This window comes from Microchirus variegatus, assembly GCF_963457635.1.
Source record: "Microchirus variegatus genome assembly, chromosome: 22".
In the NCBI taxonomy this organism is placed as follows: domain Eukaryota; kingdom Metazoa; phylum Chordata; class Actinopteri; order Pleuronectiformes; family Soleidae; genus Microchirus; species Microchirus variegatus.
The window spans coordinates 19078041-19096002 of NC_139823.1; the positions used below are offsets into that span (position 1 = coordinate 19078041).

Genomic DNA, 17962 nt, shown 5'->3' on the forward strand with positions numbered 1-17962 from the left:
CTGTACAGATAAAATATTTGCATTAAAATAAATATTTTGCAGACTGCAAATCATGTTTATGTTTTGAAATCATGTTTGGGCATGTGGCGCCATCTACCGCCGTCTACCGAGCATTGCAGTCAGTAGAGTCTCAGCTGCCGAGCAACCACGGGTTGCCAGTCACGTCGGAAAACGAAACCCAAAAGACCTCTGTGTTTTGAATTTGAGTGTAGTAACTGTTTTTGGCCACATTCTTACATATGGTGCCTTTAAGTTTCATTTATCTCACTTACTTTAAAGTGAGTCAAATCATAAGATGCTGTTCAGAGCTTAAAGCGGACCTAGACCGTAAGTTCCAATTAAGGCTGTTTTTTTAGTGCGTATCTGAGTCATTACCTTGTTTAAGAAGCCCTGAAGGTTCTAAACAAACAGTTCAGCCACTGCTGAGAACGCTGTGTTTTATTGTAATCTCGGGCTCAGCGAGATCTCTGAAAAAACCCGGTCCGGTTACGTAAACAGCGGTTCTCCTGAACAGCAGATCCTCTTGCTCCGGGCACTAGTCCGGGCACATCCGGTTGCGTACGTTGAACCGCAGAAGAAGAATAACGTCCGTTGTGGAGGTGTTTCACGAGCGACAGTGTCTTCTAACTCTGGGTCTGACTCCGGGTCAAAGGTCGTCAAAGGGACTGCGGCGGGGAGTCGTGAAGAAGCTATTTTTGAACACTGTTAAAACAATGTTTTGATAATGAGGAGCAGTGCATCCACCGTTCCAGAGGGGGGAGCTGCTGTGTTTCTGAGAGCTGGTGTGCTGATATGTCACTTCCGGGTACTGGCCAATCACAACACACTCCGTCTTCTGGGTGAGAGAGTTGAGTCTGAAATATCGCAGCTGGCAAACAGCGTCAGAAAAGAGGATTTCTATGGGCTCGTTTACAGCAACTAGGAGGTTTTTTTAGCATAAAAACAAGTTAATGTATGTAAGAAGACCTCCATAACTAACATATATGTGCAACAGGACCACTCTATGTGACCTTTAAAGTAAAGCTAATAAATGCTAACATTAAACATCACTCTGAGGAGAATCCACGAAGCCTTTTGCTTGATAAATGATCGGATTTGTGTTAAAATAACGCGTTTTCTTTCATTTGTCTTCCAGAGACACGCTGGCCATGGACACGTCGGCGTCCAGGGCCAACGAGAAAAAGGACAAAATGGACGGGAACGCTTTCGGAGAGCTGGCAAAGAAACCCTCACCGTTGGAGACGAGAGGTAAGGCGTTTGGTTCTCTAGATGTAGAAGTCTCTGAGGAGCTGAGCCACGGGGCGGAGAGGTCGGGACCGAGCGCAGCGCTGATGAAATATGCATTTCAAAGACGCAGCGCTGTGGCTGCGGTGGCGTGAGCCGCCGACTCTCGTGGCTCTCCTCAGGCCTGATCAGGTGTGAGCTGCAGTCAGAGGTGACTTACACTGGATTTCTGACAGGAATCCTAAAAGAGCATCATTAATGTGGATGGAGAGCAGGAGGAGGAGGAGGAGGGGGGTGGCAGCAGCGTTTAAACGCTGATGAACAGGTGACATGACACGAGAGCGAGGGGGAGAAGGAGTGTTTGTGTTGTTGAACTAAATGAAGAGTAGCACTGATCCTCGCTCGCTGGGGAGAGAATCCATGTTTTAAAGATGTCAGCCAACGTGTGATGAAAGCTCAGCATAATCAGCCTCAAAGACCTCGTTCTTACCTCCAGAGCATAAAGAAATAAAGAAATAAAAGAAAAAGGGCCAGGACGACACGGTGCAGCTTCAGAGGCTGACAAAGATGCAGAGTGATGGGGCCGCCCTTGAAATGGAAATTAAATGTGTGATTTAGTGACATTTTTACTGGTTAATGAAGGACTTGGTGGCCTGCCATTAGAAAGAAACACTCATTAATCCATAAAGAAGGAACAAACGCAGGCGGCGAGCCAGAAAAACGCGTTCCCGGGAACAAAATGTGGCGTCGCCGCTCTTTTAATGAAGAACTCGGGGGGGGGCTCGACGTGAGGAAGAAATCCAGAACATCAATGTAGGACGTTTCTTTACACAGACGTCTTCAATATTTGAACAAAGCTCAGAGACACATGTACAGTTCCCATGATGCCTCAGTGGTCACAGCAGAATATAAGAAATAGAAAACGTCATTTAAGTGCCAATATTGAAAGGATTCGAGGCCCCGCCTCCTTCAGAAGCACAGAACAATCCGCTGGTTAGAGATCCTCAGGACTTTAGAAACACACACTTTGATCACATGACTCTGGTTCAGTCTTAACACTGTGATGCAGATGATGATGAATGAAGCCACAGTTTTGAGCGAAGCAGCGAGAGATTTCCAGAAACTCAATCCCGGTTTTCCATGAATCTCGTTACTTTGACCCTAAACTCAACCTGGTGGCGTGTTTATTATATTTTGTATATTTAGGCTAACAAACCGCAAAAGTGGTCGTTGCGTTCCCACTTTTTATTCCGTGTTTAGACGAGCGTCTTTGGGTGGAAATCTGCGCGCACACGGTGACGCAAAAGTGTGTGAAATTTGATGTAGTATGCATGCCAGGTGGCTAGGTGGCACTGTGAACACCAGGAGAACAGGAAGGCGTTGAAACTTCCTTCTACTTCTCTCTCTTAGCGCGAAGTAGCAGCTGAGGCGATTTGAATGTCCGACTGATGGATTATAATCCCACATTTTTGCTGTTGTTTGTCTGTACTGCACATGGATCTGACGTCGTACAGGAGGATAGCCAGCGTGAGCAGCTCAGAGCGCACTTTTACGTTTTCAACCCTTTAGACGGGAACGCCTTTTTTTTGCTGTTGTTTTTAAGCCCCAAAACCGCCGTCGCCATCTAAACGAAAGGCACATCTGATCAAATATTTTGTCAGGTTTCACCCGGGATCGTTGTCGTGTAAAGCCAGACTTAAGCCCAATGTATACTCCTGCGTAAAGTGCTCTACGTAGATTACACAGAGCCTGTCGCAGAGCATCTGCGTCGTCTCCGACTGCACATTTTTAAAGTGTCCGTCACTCCGTCAAGGGACAACAGAGACGGCGAGGGCTGCGATTGGTCGTCAGGACAGGCCGAGCTAACGCTGCTCTGAGCATCCACAGAGGCGGAGCTGATCACCGCCGACAACGTCGCTGCCAAACTGTAAATACGTCAAATCTTAACACACACAGCACATGTTTAGACTCTAAATGGCTAATTTCTCGCCTGAAATTATCTTAAAACTGCGTTCCGTGAGACAGAAAAGAAAAAACATCAACAGTCTTTTTCTCTCGGATGCCATTGCTCACTGTAACCAAAAGCACAACGACCTTGCGTAGCGACCCCTACTGATCGGGCGGGGAATTGCAGTGCGTATTGAGGCTCTAGGGGTCTCCGTGGTTACGCAGTCGGATAAGTATAATGTGGCCTTTATACACGCGGCAGCTGTGGAAATCTTCATCTTCTCTTACCTTAAATAACAATAATAATAATAATAATAACTCTTCCTCCCTATCAGCCTCAGTATTTTAATCTTTTTTATTTTAAAAACAATTACCTGCTCCCCGTCTTTTACCAATCAGATATCAGCACGTGCTAAAAAAGAGCCACAGTCGTGGTGCCAGTGAGCGGCGACAGAGCAATTACTTATCACAGTAATATGCATTATTATTCCAGTGTCCGGCTCCTGATAAGTGAATATGCAGCTGTAGAGGAGGAGGAGGAGGAGGAGGAGGAGGAGGAGGAGGAGGAGGAGACGACGAGGTCCTTGAACCTGAGCGGGAGAAGCAGACGATGCTAATATATCGCCGCCGCCACCGCCGCGTTTACTGCGTGTGAATGGTTTACTGTCGGCGTCAGAATCCCTGTCACCTAAGTCATGCCCACCTCTGAGCCGTACCAACAGCCCGCCCTGTTTTATATTCCCGTCCCGCGTTATTTATTTACAACAATTTCCTCTCTATCAAAGGACATGGCTAATGCCGAGTTTTAATATGTTATTTACACATAAAAAAAAAAAAAAACAAGCTATTTACAGCAGGGTGTGTGTGTGTGTGTGTGCGCGCAGAAGGGAGGGAAAATGAATGGGCCCCCGCGCCCCTCTCTCCGATCTGTTATATCACAGTTTAACAATCTGGATTGCTAATAGAACCATTTATCATGGAGCGGTCATTTATTTTGTGCGAGCGGCCCAGGTCCTGTTCCCAGAGGCCTATGGAAATGGGGTGCGAGCGTGTAATGAAGCTCAAGCGAGAGTCACTTTGTTTAAAAAGTGGGATACGACGCCGCTCGCGCTCAATTAGAACGGACGCAGGTGCTGCAGACGCCGCCGACGCCTCAGACGACGCTATCTGACCATCAAACCTCCTTCCTGCTCCGCTTTGGCTCCAGAGGAAGAAAATGAACGTCTGGCGTTTGCGACTCTTGGACTTGTTTAGCGAGACCTGGCTCAGACCTGGTTCAGACCTGGCTCAGGTTTCTCCTCCCTCTGGCCGAGCCCGAGGCTCCGCTGCCCGGCTAATAGATTCAAACGAGCGGCTGTATTTCCTGTGACAGCTCACATCTGTCTGCTCGCACAGGGCCGAGCGCACGGCGCTCAGATTTACACCGGCCCCGGGACCTTTGTCATTCCACATCCACGCCGCCTAATAACCATAAGAAGGCATTTAGAGAGAAAATATTAGCGATGGAGAGATGACGCGGTGAAGAACGCGTTGAGAATCGGCCGTTTGTCATCAGAGACGATCGGTTAAATGCAGAGTTATGGCCTTTGCAGATTCTTTTTATTAAAGGTAAAAGTGGAGAGGCGTGTGTGGAACATAAAGGTGACGGGGGCGGAGCTTAGGTTGTCTCTTTATGCAAATTTGCTGATGGAAGTGAGTAGGGGTGGAGGAAAAAAAAAATCACGATTATAATCAATTCATAAACTTCAAAAATCGATAAAAAAAAAATAATTTCTATTTTGAAAAACCACACAAAACACTGGTTTGTGTTATTTGTGTACAGATTATTTTTATAACTTCTGGGAGAAAAAGACAGCTAAGCTTTTATTTATGCTAAACTTATTGTTTTGTACAGTTAGTTTGTATTTGTTTTGAATAAATAAATGTTAACTTTTGTCTTAAGTTTGCCTTTGTGTGATCACATTATCACATTATCTTATACAAACTGAACACACTATGCATTGTATCAATTTGTGAATCAAGAATCGTATGAATCGAATCGAGAATTGATTTTAAATCGAATCGTGAGCCACCCAAAGATTCACATCCCTATAAGTGAGTTTTGTAGTAAATTAGAAACGCGTCAAGTTTTATCGCAGATTAACTGGATTCACGACCTCACATCGCTCTCTTAATTTAATCTAATTAGGACTCTTTTGTGGATTAAAAACTGGATTAATAGAAGATTTCCAGTCACAGATCCACAGGATCTTCACGAGGCTTCACACACACACACACACACACACACACACACGTGTACGTGAACTTCAAGGACTTGAACGTACATGTTGGCTCAGAGGTCGAGGGTCAAAGGTCGCTCTGTGACCCGAGGAGAAAAAAAAAAAAGCTCATGTCACATGATCTTCTGCGGGTTCCGAGGTCATGGATGAACGCTGAAGCTTAGATTATAGAGCAGAATAAGTCACGTGATCTTCCCTTTGGTTTATAGCAGATTTCAAAATGAATTTGTGATATTCGAACACGCCGAGGTTTATTCTTAGGCCTGATTTGAAAACCAAATGATGGAATGTGAAAAATGTGTGGACTTTACACGTGTCACTGATGCAGATTTTCTTTTAGTGAATATTTTAGTGGGAGCAGCAGCAGCAGCAGTGAGTCTCTCTCTCTCTCTCTCCGTCAGTGTCTGTAAACTAGGCCAGGGGAAACGACCGGGTGCTGCTAATGATTTGATTAACTGGCTTTGGTGGCTCCTGACATACATCTTGCTGAGAGTGAGTTTGTCATGTGCGAGGGAGATTGATGTGCGGAGCTCAGTGCGTATACACCACCACCCCCCACACACCTCCTCACCCAACAACGCCCCCACACTCCCTCCCTCCCTCGCCGGGTTCCTCCCTCCATCCCTCCCAGGTCTTTCTGCTGAGTCTGGCTGGTCCGCAGGGAGGGAGTCTAAGTACTTAGCGCCTCCTAGGTTGCCCCAGGACACAGTGGGTGGAGGGGGTGGGGGCTGAAGGGGCGGCAGACCTAAACAGGCTCAGTATTCCCCAGTTTACCGCTCTCGAGGTGGAAAACAAAACATTTTTCAGGAAAAGTGAAGATTATCGCTCTCTAAAACGCTAGATCTGTTACCGGGTTTGTCGAGTTACGGTTTAGTTTGTTGAGAAAAATCATCGCACTTTTGATTTTAATATGTGTTTTTTTTTTATTCTGATGTTTAACCCATTAACCCTAGAACACCGTTGCCGGGTGGTTTTCACCTGAGCAAATACATTTATGTGATTTTCATGAAAACCAAGTTTCATCTTCATTATAATTTTTTTTTTTTTGAAATTTTTTGTTCCCAAATCCCTTATTTTCCAGCAATTTTGGAGCATTTTTATATTCGTCCCCTCATGATGCTTTTCTTTCATTTTGTTATACATGACACAGTTTAAAATAAGAACACTACTCAGTATTTCAGAGCTTACACCCGTGGCCTTCCAGGGAAATTGAGTTGAGTTTTATTCTCAATTAAAAACACAGTAAGAAAATAAAGTAATATCAACTTGTGTCAGTGCCTTGATTTAGTCCTGATGGACTGTGAAGAACATCGAACAGCATCGAACTGAACCGTCGATTTCTTCAGCGCGTTCAAAGTCAGCGACAGTGTCATCGAAGCCTAGAAACTCCTCAAAATCCCTGGCTTCAGGAATCTCTCCGCTGTCAAAGAAATTTCAAAACAATGTCGAGAGGAATCCTTATACCCTCCCCGAAAATTGACGTATCCACTTTACCATCTATGGTAGAATTACATAGCCGTGCTCCTGGCTTTAATGGTAGAAATTAGGGGTGGGGAAAAAATCGATTCACATAGGAATCGCGATTCTAATCATCCACGATTCTGAATCGATTCATAAACTTCAAAAATCGATTTTTGAGGGAAAAAACATTATTATTATTATTTTTTTAAGTTTCTATTTTGAAAAACCACTCAAAATACCAGTTTGTGTTATTTGTGTACAGTTTATTTTTGTAACTTCTGGGAGAAAAAGGCAGCTCGTCTAAGCTCTTGTTTATGCAAGTTTTGTGTGATCACATTATCACATTATCTTATACAAACTGTATTGTTTTGATGCCATAATTTGCCTTAACACACTACGATTGTATCTATTTTTGAATCGAGAATCGATTTTGAATCGAATCGTGACCCTAAGAATCGGAATCTAATCGAATCTTTAGCCACCCAAAGATTCACATCCCTAATAGAAACGGGCAAAGCGTCAGTGGGTTAATAAAAACACCTTTTTGTGGTTATTGTGTTGCTATGAAGGGACATTTTTGGTCTAAACCCTTTAAGATGAAGCTGCAGTTATTGGTTGTTCAGGCTTCAGGTTCAGTGTGAACACACTGATCATTTCCCGTGTATTTCCCAGGCTTCAGCTGCAGACTGTGGTGGTTCTTGGTGAAACAGTGTGTGTTGGTGCTGTCTTGTCCCTGAGCTGAGCCTCATTTAAACAGCACAGAGGCTGAAGAAGAAGAAGAAAGAATGAGAGAAAAGAGCTGCTGCTGCTGCTGCTGCTGCTGCTGCTGCTGCTGCTGCTGCTGCTGCTGCTCCCCCTCCCTTCATCTTCCTCTTCTCAGGAAGATTAGTGGCCGTCCTCTCGGAGTAGGATGTGGACCCTGAGCCTTTTTTCGGACACATTTTTCTCTGCCAGCGGGCCTGACCCCCTGAGTGCTCCCTGTGCAGCTCGCTGCTGTTTGCGACGGGGAGCCTTCGCACGCAGCCGGCATCAATTACTCACTGTCCACTGCCCCCACTTTAGCCGCCTGATAAAGGAATCTGTTCTTATCACAAAGCCACCTCTTTTAAAATACTATTTACACAGCCGGGCCCGTCTTCATTCATCTAACGGAGGAGGAGGAGGAGGAGGCCTTTGTCACGGCGCTCACATAAATCCCATTGTTTTCTAACGGGGCAGCTCGGCCCACAGCTCCGCTCTGACTCATGAGACCGTCGTATGTTATTATTTTCATCGAAAGAAACTGAGGCTACGTTTACACTTGCTGGATATTAAAAAAAAACCCAGATATTTTCTTCCCTCCGTTTTCCAAAATAAGTTTGTGCACTCGTCATCGTTTTCAAAAAAGCATAAATATGCTGTCCAGAGCCATCATAACTACGCCAAGCCTGTAGGCGGCAGTGTAGGAAGAAGGAGAAAGCCATACGAGCCGATCAGAATCCTCATCGACAACAACAACAACAACAACGACTGACCTCTGAGCCTCGATGTACAGACGTAACTATACAAGTGACAGAGTGACAGCAGTGATGATCGCAACATCCTAAAATTCTCACGCCAATCCTCAGACAATAACAATAACCTCAGATTTCTGATTGTTTCAGCTTCTTAAATGTGAATATTTTCTTGGTTTCTTTGCTCCACATAAAGAAAAATCATTCAAACTGAACCATTTGGTTTATGGACAAAAACAAAAACATTCGAGAACATCATCATTTCCAGGTTTGACAAACACTGATCGAAGTTTTTTAACATTTTCTGACATTTTATGGACCAAACGGTTCATCGATTAATCGAGAAAATAATCGATAGATAAATCGATTACGAAAATAATCGTTAGTTGCAGCTCTAATCATATCCAAATGTAAAAAGGTCGCATTTTTGGAGCGTAGATTGCCTAAAACTCTCCGTTTACATACAAACGCAAAAACTTTTTTTTGGAAAGAATCGTTTTCAGAGGCGAAATCGCCGTTTGTGTGTAAAGGAAAGGCACAAACGCAGGGGAAAGTCTCCGTTTAAAAAAAATACCCGTGCTAATGTAAACGTAGCCTTAAAGATTTAACATTTATAACAACACCTGACTTCAGGAGACTCATACGTGGTTTACAGCAGAATGAGTGGATATCGCTGCTGGTCGTCGCACTGGCTTTTCAACGCGTTAAACGTTGTAAACAAATAAACCACAGCTCATTTCAGTTTGCAGTGTGGTGTAGTAGAGTCCACACACACACACTAACGCTCCTCTTTACAAACAATCAGCTTGATGACTTTCCAAGATGCCCTTGCCTTGACTTTTATCTGAAGTTTGAAGTTTCAGTCAGGAGAGAGGCTGGCGGAAGAAACCTCCAGATTAGATAAAAAAGAAGAAAGAAAAAAGAAGTTGTTGTTTTTTTTCTTTCCTTACAGTATAATTTAATCTACTTAAAAGACGACTGGATAAAATCAGCCTCCTTCTGCACTCAGCACTTGAGGAGCGTGATTACGGGAAGACTTAAAAACATGGCCTACATATCCAACATCAACCAGAGTTCCACTCTCTCTCTCTCTGCTCTCTCCACATAAAGAAGTCACCACAAAGACACACTGAGGCAGCTCGTGTTGAGTTATAACGAATACAAACATTGACGTGAAAGTGACAGGAGAAAGTGATGCTCGCTTCAGTCCGTTGTGGTAAACATGGAGAGAGAGAGGGGGGGGGGCCTTTGGTTCTCTCTCTCTTTAAGTATTGCCGGTTGACTGAAGATATCCCAGCGCTGAAATATGCCACCGCCAGCTCGAGGCGACGTCTCCAGACATCAATCTCTCGCAGCCGTTAAGGTTTGCCTGCGCTGATTCCAAAAACAACAGGCTACATTCCTGCAGATTTACAGCTGTGGGGAGGGAGCGAGCGCTCGGGCCGCGATATATGGATGTTTTAGAGGATTAAGCCAAAACTCCCCCACCTCTTTTGACTCTGGATCCCCTCTGCTTTCCTGGACTGCAAATGAGTTCTCCTCCACCCCCCCACCCCCCCGGAGCTTTGGCCTCTGAGGTTTGAGGGCAGGTCCCCAGTTTGTCTGGTTTTAACACCAGGAACAGACGCCGCAGTGTCACCGTCAAACACACCAGTGTAAGACCTGAGCGTTTGTGGACGCGTGAATCATCTACGCCTGGGTTTCATTCAAAACAGTGTTCTTAAAACAGTGTTTAAGAATGAAAATGCATCCAGATGTTTCAGAAAATACAACTGACAACGAGGCGATGGTGGAGTCGTCACAACTGAGGCTACATCCGCACCACTGCATCGTCTTTTTTCATTCATATTTTACAATCTGCATCCACTCTAACTAACTGCAGTTTTCACAAAGTTAAACTCATGAGAATCCACACTTCTCTATTTTCATTAAAGCTCCCATAGAGTGGTCCTGTTGCACATATATGTTAGTTATGGAGGTCTACTTACATACATTAACTTGTTTTTATCCTCAAAAACCTAGTTTTTGAGCCCAGAGAGAACAGCAGTTTGTTTAGAAACTTCAGGGCTTCATAAACAAGGTAATGACGCAGATACACACTAAAAAACAGCCTTAATAGGAACTTCCGGTCTAGGTCCGCTTTAAAAAAACAGAGAAATCCTGGTGTTTTCAAGAGCTGCTCGCTCGGTTTTGTGCTGCATTTTTGGTATTTTTTAGTTTAGTCGACGACGACTTGGAGCGTTCCAATCTTAGCTGCCGGGCTACTGCGTACGGCAGGTGTAACCGTAGCAACAAGCGATGCATTTTCAAACAAAAACAGTGTGGACGCAGCGGATGACTCTTCAGCAGGAGGGTTAAACGCTGTGAAAATCGCTCTGAACCTTTACTGTGAGTTCAGCGTCTGAACGCACCCTTAAATATAATAAACACAGAGAGGCGGGGGGGGGGGGGGCGGGGGGGACAACGGTCTGCAGCGCTTTATATAAACAGCTGGTTACGACTGACGTGGTTTTGGTGTTAGCCCAGACGACTGTGCACGAGTCAGAATGAAAACACCGCACATGTGGAGATGCTGTGTGTGTGTGTGTGTGTGTTAGTTTAACTTGTGACCCGCTAAACAAACACAGGGATCAGTGTGTGTGTGTGTGTGTGTGTGTCACCGTGGAGGCCGTGTTGTAATGAGCTCATAGATCAGTGTGTTAAATAAACTCACACAAACACTGCAGCTTTGCACTTGAATAATTACGTAAACGTGGGATCAAACGGCGCTGAGCTTTAAGTCGTTTGTTTTAGAGCTGACCGACGCGTGTCGAAAAGTTGACGTTTCGATCCGGATTATTTTGGTTTGAATATAAAAACAGTGCAGGGTCACTAAATACTGGTTAAATACAAATGATGGCATTTAAACTGTAAGAATATGTTCAAAGATGTATCACACCAAAGCCCATAGAGAAAATCAGTTTAGCTCACAGGGACACAGGAGCTGCTGGTCTACTGCTGCCTCGTGTGGTCACTTTGTGTCACTTAAGTTAAGTCTAAATGAAATATTTCAAATGCCGAATTCCAAAAAATAAGACATTTGAACTTAATGATGGAGGCAGCAGTGGATCAACAACTCTTGTGTGCTGTGATGTTAAAATCTTTCAGTTTCTCTATGGACTTTGGTGTGTGAGAGTGAGTGGTTTACAAACTTCAGTTTCCTGTTGTAAAAATCTGTCTAACAGTGAAATAAAGACGTGAACATGCTCTTAAGAGTTGAGATGATGAAGAAGTCTTTTGCAGTTTTTCAGTCTAAAAGGAAAATGTGACTTCGTCTAAATTAGGATCAACGATCATTAGCTGTTGACGGTACAGTGATGTAGTTTGTTGAAGGTCAGTTAGTGGGTGTTTAGTCGGTTGTACTCGTGTGGCGTTGTCACAGTGTGAGGCTGTGACAGGCCCGCGGCCTCAGAGCTGCAGCGCTTCAGAGACGTTCCAGTGAAATGAGAAGAGGCGGACTAATTGCCTTGTAAGTACTGCAGAAAGCAGCTGGAGATTAGCAATAACAGGCTAATTAGCCGGGGCTACAGTGGAAATCAAAGCTCACACGTGAGGATAAACACACGGTGCGTGTGTTTGTCTGCCTGTTGTAAATCTTTTTACGAAGCGGCGGGCTCGTCACGTTCGGGGGATTTTAAAGGCTCCGGTCTGAGAGGCGGCGCGGAGTGTTGCGTTTCCCACTAAACGCCAAAAAGAACAGCGTCTGCACCGCCACTGGCCCATAGCAACCGTTAAAACACCGCAACATATGACTTAGCTCGTTTTACTAATTCAACTCCGAGGAATATTTTCCCTCATAAATGGAGCTGGGGTAAGTGGTTTCCCCTGTTAGCGAGGCCTCGTGTTCAACACTCACTCACTGCAATGAAAGTGATTAGAGGGTCAATAAAAGACGTGGAAACCAGCTCTGACACGCTGGAAACATGAGGAGGAGGAGGAGGAGGAGGAAGAGGAGGAGGAGGAAGGTTTCATGTGAACACGCAGAGGTAACTCATCACCTGTTCACCGTGTCGTGAAAATGAAGCTCAACTGTGTTCTTAAAGCAAAAATCACAAGTTATAAGTTCACTGACAGTGAAGTGAAGCTGAGACAACTGAGTTTTTTTAAAGAAGAAGTTGAATTTTCTTGGATTTTAAAGGTGCATTATGTAATAAATCATAAAATCCTCCTAATATGTCATAGAGACTCAGGAATAATTTTCATATAACAAACTGAACTCACCAACAACAACAGCACAGACAAAATATTTACATTAAAAATAATTTTGCAGACTGCAAATCGTGTTTATGCATGTGGCGCCACCTACCGCCGTCTACCAATCATTGCAGTCGGTAGAGTCTCAGCTGCCGAGCAACCACGGGTTGCCAGTTACGTCAGAAAACGAAACCTAAAAGACCTCGGTGTTTTGAATTTGAGTGTAGTAACCGTTTTTGGCCACATTCTTACATATGGCGCCTTTACATTTTGAATGTTTCGGGTGGTGTTTAAATCCCGACTGTAGTCACGTTTTCTGCAGGGCGTCAAAACCGCGATTACGTCCGTATCCAGAGGACCAGTCGTGACGTCACTGAACGTCCTGCTCGCTGCCCGGTGCATGCTGGGAAAGACTGTGACATCGTTAACGCGCCCACGCCGAGTCATGACTACTTTTCCCTTATTTTTATTTCCTGTCGTGAAACTCGTCCTGCTCTTTAGACGCCTGTGGTTGCCGTGGCGACCGGCCTCCTCCCTCCCCCTCGTCTCCTCCCTCCTTCCCCCTCGTCTCCTCCCTCTCTGTCCGACTGATGGACTCCGTCTTTGTACTTTTTCAAAGGAGGGTGGAGATGAGACATTCCCATCGTCTGAGCTCTGTGCCACACGGGGCAAAGGATTCTGGGAAAAGTGTCAAATCCTAAAGAGCAACGTGAAGGCTTTAATGAACGTTTTAAAAACGTTGGAAACACTGACTTAATTGTTAGAAAATGATTATGAGAGGAAGCAGAGTCAACGACGTGTGACCGGTGATTGTTTTCCAGCTGTTTGGATCACGGCGTTGATTAAACGCAGACGTTTATGAGCGCGGTCAAACACGCTTTTACCATTCGACTGTTTTTAATGAGGATGTCGGTCGATCTGTGACCTTATAAAGTTTGATCTGCACAGAACACTCTCGTTCACAATCAAATCTGCGTCCTCCCACGGTTACCTCACCGCCGCGGCGTGGGCGTAACGACGTGATCGCCGCTGTCGGGGAAACGCGATCGCGGCCGACGCGACGGACCTCAGCGGGTGTCGTCAGACTCCAAACCCCTGAGCTGAGCTCTCGTTTCCTGATCTGGAGGAGGCTTCGCATGCTGAGGGATTACAACCACCAACAGACTAAATTAACTTGATTTGTCGCGTGTTATCGAGTTTGGCCTCTCAATCTAAACGCGTTTGCAGTTGAGTTTTGTTTGTTTCACCACAGGAAAGGAGAAGAAAACACTGTTTTACTGTGATTATTTTTGTAATTGTGATCAATGGTTACGTATTTACAGGAGTTGTGTGTCACATTTACGACTTAACTTTGTGATTTAACAACAGTTTCTTAATGATAAGGATTCTGGTGCAATGAAAAATCTACAATAACGATGCAACTAATCACTATTTTATCATAGTTATTATAGAAAATGTCTATCAGTGTTGCATCACAGGTCAATTCTCTGATGTAGATTTTCTGAATTATCTCTAGTTGAAGACGATTATCTGATTGTGAGTCTTTTTAAACTTTGAATTTAAAAGGCAGATATGTTGAAGGTGCTGATTTGCTAACGGCTAACGGCTCCTTTAGACTAATTGTCGAGGCCGCGTGCTTCGTCTTGTGGCCGTCGTTGGCGTTTGTGCGAGCTAATTAGACAGAAACGAGGTCAGGAAAAAACGTAGCGTTTGTTATCGCCGCTCCCGTTCAACACCGGCTCTTTCTCAATAATTCGAGAAGGAACTCGTTAGACGCTACGTTTAGAATTAATCACCGTAATGATGTTTGGTGTGTTTTTTTTTTTTTTTTTTTTAATGTTCATTATTATGTAGAGTGTAGGTTCATATTTAATGTTTCCTTCTATTTCAGGAGATTAGATTTTTCCTCGGGAAAGCTTTTGTCGCGCTTCGCCGAGACGAGGCTGAGGTGCGAGTCAGCGTTTAATTGTGCGCCGTGCTCTCATTGTGTGAGGCGGCGGCCTCCTCCTCCTCCTCCTCCTCCTCCTCCTCCTCTTTTTTGTGCCTCTACTACTCAACACTTTATCATGACACACTGCCGGTGTTTACCGCATTCTGTGGCCCTCACCGTCCCTATTCAGCCGGTGAACTGTGGGGGTCAGAGGTCACCCGATGGAGGGGAGAGGAACGGGGCCTAAAAGTTAGACTTTTAGTTCAAAAGCAGGGAGCTACGTGTTCTGTGACCAGGAAAACCAGGGGAAAAAAAATATTTTAGCCGTTTAACAAAAGACTTGCCTCATAGAATCTACGTCAAGTTAAGTCTATGATTTCTAAAAAATATGCTCACTCTCCCACACCAAAGCCCATAGAGAAAACCAGTGATTTTAACATCACAGCACACAGGAGTTCACAGGAGTTGTTGATCCACTGCTGCCTCCATCACTAACTTACAATGTCTTATTTTGTAAAATTCTGCTTTAAAAATCCTGCATTTTGATTTACTTCGATGACCACACGAGGCAGCAGTAGACAAGCAGCTCCTAAAATCACTGATTTTCTCTATGGGCTTTGGTGTGGGAGAGTGAGTGGTTTAAAAACGTCAGTTTCCCGTTGTTAAAGTCTGTCTAACAGTGAAGATAAAGACGTATTCTTAACTTTAAGGCAGTTGGAGACGCATGTGTCATAAAACCCTGACTCAGAGCTCGTAGCCTCTCTCTCTCTCAGGGTGTAATCACATCATCATCGTCGTTCCCCCTTTTCCTTCCCTTTGAACGTCAGCGGTGAAGTTTGTGTTTATGAAACACTTCACCGGCCTCCGCTCAATTACAAGCCGGCTAAATCAAACTGGAGCTAAGTGCCTGTTTATGGGACAGTGTTTGAGGACAGAAACGGCAGCGGCAAACAGACGTCCAAACAAACGATCGTCCAGGTCTTCTCATTTTAAAGTTTTTTTTTTTCTATCTAAAGCTGCGAGATAATGTGGATGGATTTAGTTTTTGCTTTTCTTCTCCTTTCATGGAGCAGATTAAAGGGATGATTCACCGTCACTCTCTCAAACACCAAAGCCCATAGAGAAAACCAGTGATTTTAGCTCACAGGGACACAGGAGCTGCTGGTCCTCTGCTGCCTCGTGTGGTCACTTTGTGTCACTGAGTTAAGTCTAAATGAAATATTTTAAAACCGGAATTCAAAAAAATCCGTCATTATAACGTAGTGATGGAGGCAGCAGTGGATCAACAACTCCTGGGAACTCCTGTGTGCCGTGATGTTAAAATCACTGGTTTTCTCTATGGGCTTTGGTGTGGGAGAGTGAGTGGTTTACAAACTTCAGTTTCATGTTGTAAAAGTGTGCTCTGTATGACCAAAAATAGCAGTAGCACGTCGTTGAGACGCACTGACCTACGCTCATGTCTCCTCAGCAGTGGGAAAGTGCTGATCAGGATTAGAAAGTCAATTCTCTTTAGGTTTGTCTCCTTTTCTCTATTGTTTTCCTCTCAAGCCGTCGCCCACAAGCTTCTCTCCTGAGCAGAGAAAGGAAGAAGGAGAGCAGCATTGTTGAGGGGAGGTCATTCTGAAGTGTGTGAGAAGAGGGCTTTTGTGCAGCGTCCACAGCGTGAAGACAAAGGCAGGAGGGAGGGTTAGGGAGTGAGGGAGGGAGGGAGGGGCGGCGTTCTGACCACACCATCGTTCCTCTGTGGACACTGAACGTTTGAGGAGAACTCTAAAGAATGTGACAAAAACATACTTTAAATTAAAGGTTTTCAGATGATTCTCTGTGGGAAATTTTACGTCGGGCATCGAGCAGACAGAATTCCCATCAGTGGAATAGTTGTGAAATAGGGAATAATCATTAGAATTTAACTTGAAAGACTTGAAAATAAAGTTTAAACTCACAAACATACAGTTATTTTACCACATTAATAGTAGTGGGTGGGGGGCGAGTCTAATCATCCACAATTCTGGATCAATTCATAAACTTCAAATATCGTTGTTGTAATTTTTCTCTTTTGAAAAACCACACAAAACACCAGTTTGTGTTATTTGTGTACAGTTTGTTTGTGTAACTTCTGGGAGAAAAAGGCAGCTCGTCTAAGCTTTTATTTATGCTAAGTTATTGTTTTGTACAATAAGTTAGTTTTTATTTGTTTTGAATGAATAAATGTTCACTTTGTGTGATCACATTATCACATTATCTTATACAAACTGGATTGTTTTGATGCCATAATTTGCCTTAACACACTATGCATTGTATACATTTGTGAATCGAGTATCGATTTTGAATCGACCCTAAGAATTGGAATCGAATTGAATCGTGACACCTAAAGATTCACATCCCTAATTAATAATGTAATTATATTGCAATAATAACACATTTTGGACAACTTTAACACGTATGAAAACACATTAATTCACATTCTTAATTCAGAAATTTACGCTTTGAGTGTTTTTTAACTTCAGCATTGATTGATTGAATTTTATTTGAAAGGGACCATGTGCAATTAAAACATAAATGTCGCCATTTGATGTATTGCACCAGTTAGCCTTAGGCTAATTTACATCTGCAGTCCCAACCTTAAAATAAAGCATGGCATAATATTACTATAGTCATCCTGTTTATTTGAGCTATTTTGGATTGTGTGGACAGTTTTGTGGCATTTTTGTCCAGACAAACTTCAGTCAGTCACCTAAATAAATAAATAACGGGGTTATTATTGAGAGAAATAAAACGCTGCACAGCTGTGGCGTCTCCTCCGTGTGTTTTGACTTCCTGCTGCAGCTTCTCTCTGCAGAGAAGTGAAGGAAGCGGTGGAGGGAGAGCGGCGCTCCATCATGTCAAACAAACGTGTCCGACAGCAAAGTGAAGCTGGTTAGCGGAGCAGAGCTCGGGGAGCAGCGAGGGTCAGAAAACAGAGACACTCCTGCTTCAGCAGATCGCAGCCGGGCGAGCAGCCGAGTGTTTATCGACACGGGAGGCGAACGAGTGCTGACGCCACAGCGCCGCGGACCTCCATCTATTTCGGTAGATCCAAGCGGAGGTCCGGGCCCCCGCACGCACAAGCAGGAAGAGACGTCTGCTGCTTCCACCTGCGACGCATTCATCACGCGGAAGGCGCATCACTCAAAAGATTCCCCAGTGTTCGTCGTCTCTGGTTGTTTTCCTCTCTGCGCCAACATCTGTATGTGTGGAGGCCTCCGCCTCATTAAGACTCCACAACAAGCACCTTACGCTGAGCTAATGTGTGCTCAGGTGTTATTCTTAGCTCAGGTTCTCACCCTCCTTCCTCATTTTGGAGAAGAACTAGGTCTTTGTTTAATTTACAGATGGCCCATCGGAGTAATTTCCCA

The 17962-nt window shown here is 44.3% G+C and overlaps 1 protein-coding gene across 1 annotated transcript in view; it reads left to right on the forward strand.

Annotated features, from left to right (window-relative positions):
- Positions 1-1148: 1148 nt before the first annotated feature.
- Positions 1149-17962, forward strand: part of LOC310943366 (zinc finger protein GLI2-like) — a gene marked incomplete at both ends in the record, with an annotated part of 47980 nt that continues 31166 nt past the window's right edge. Inside the window, one exon of the mRNA XM_083908915.1 lies at positions 1149-1248. Coding sequence (XP_083765041.1) covers positions 1149-1248 — 100 coding nt within the window. The remainder of the gene's footprint in view (positions 1249-17962) is intronic.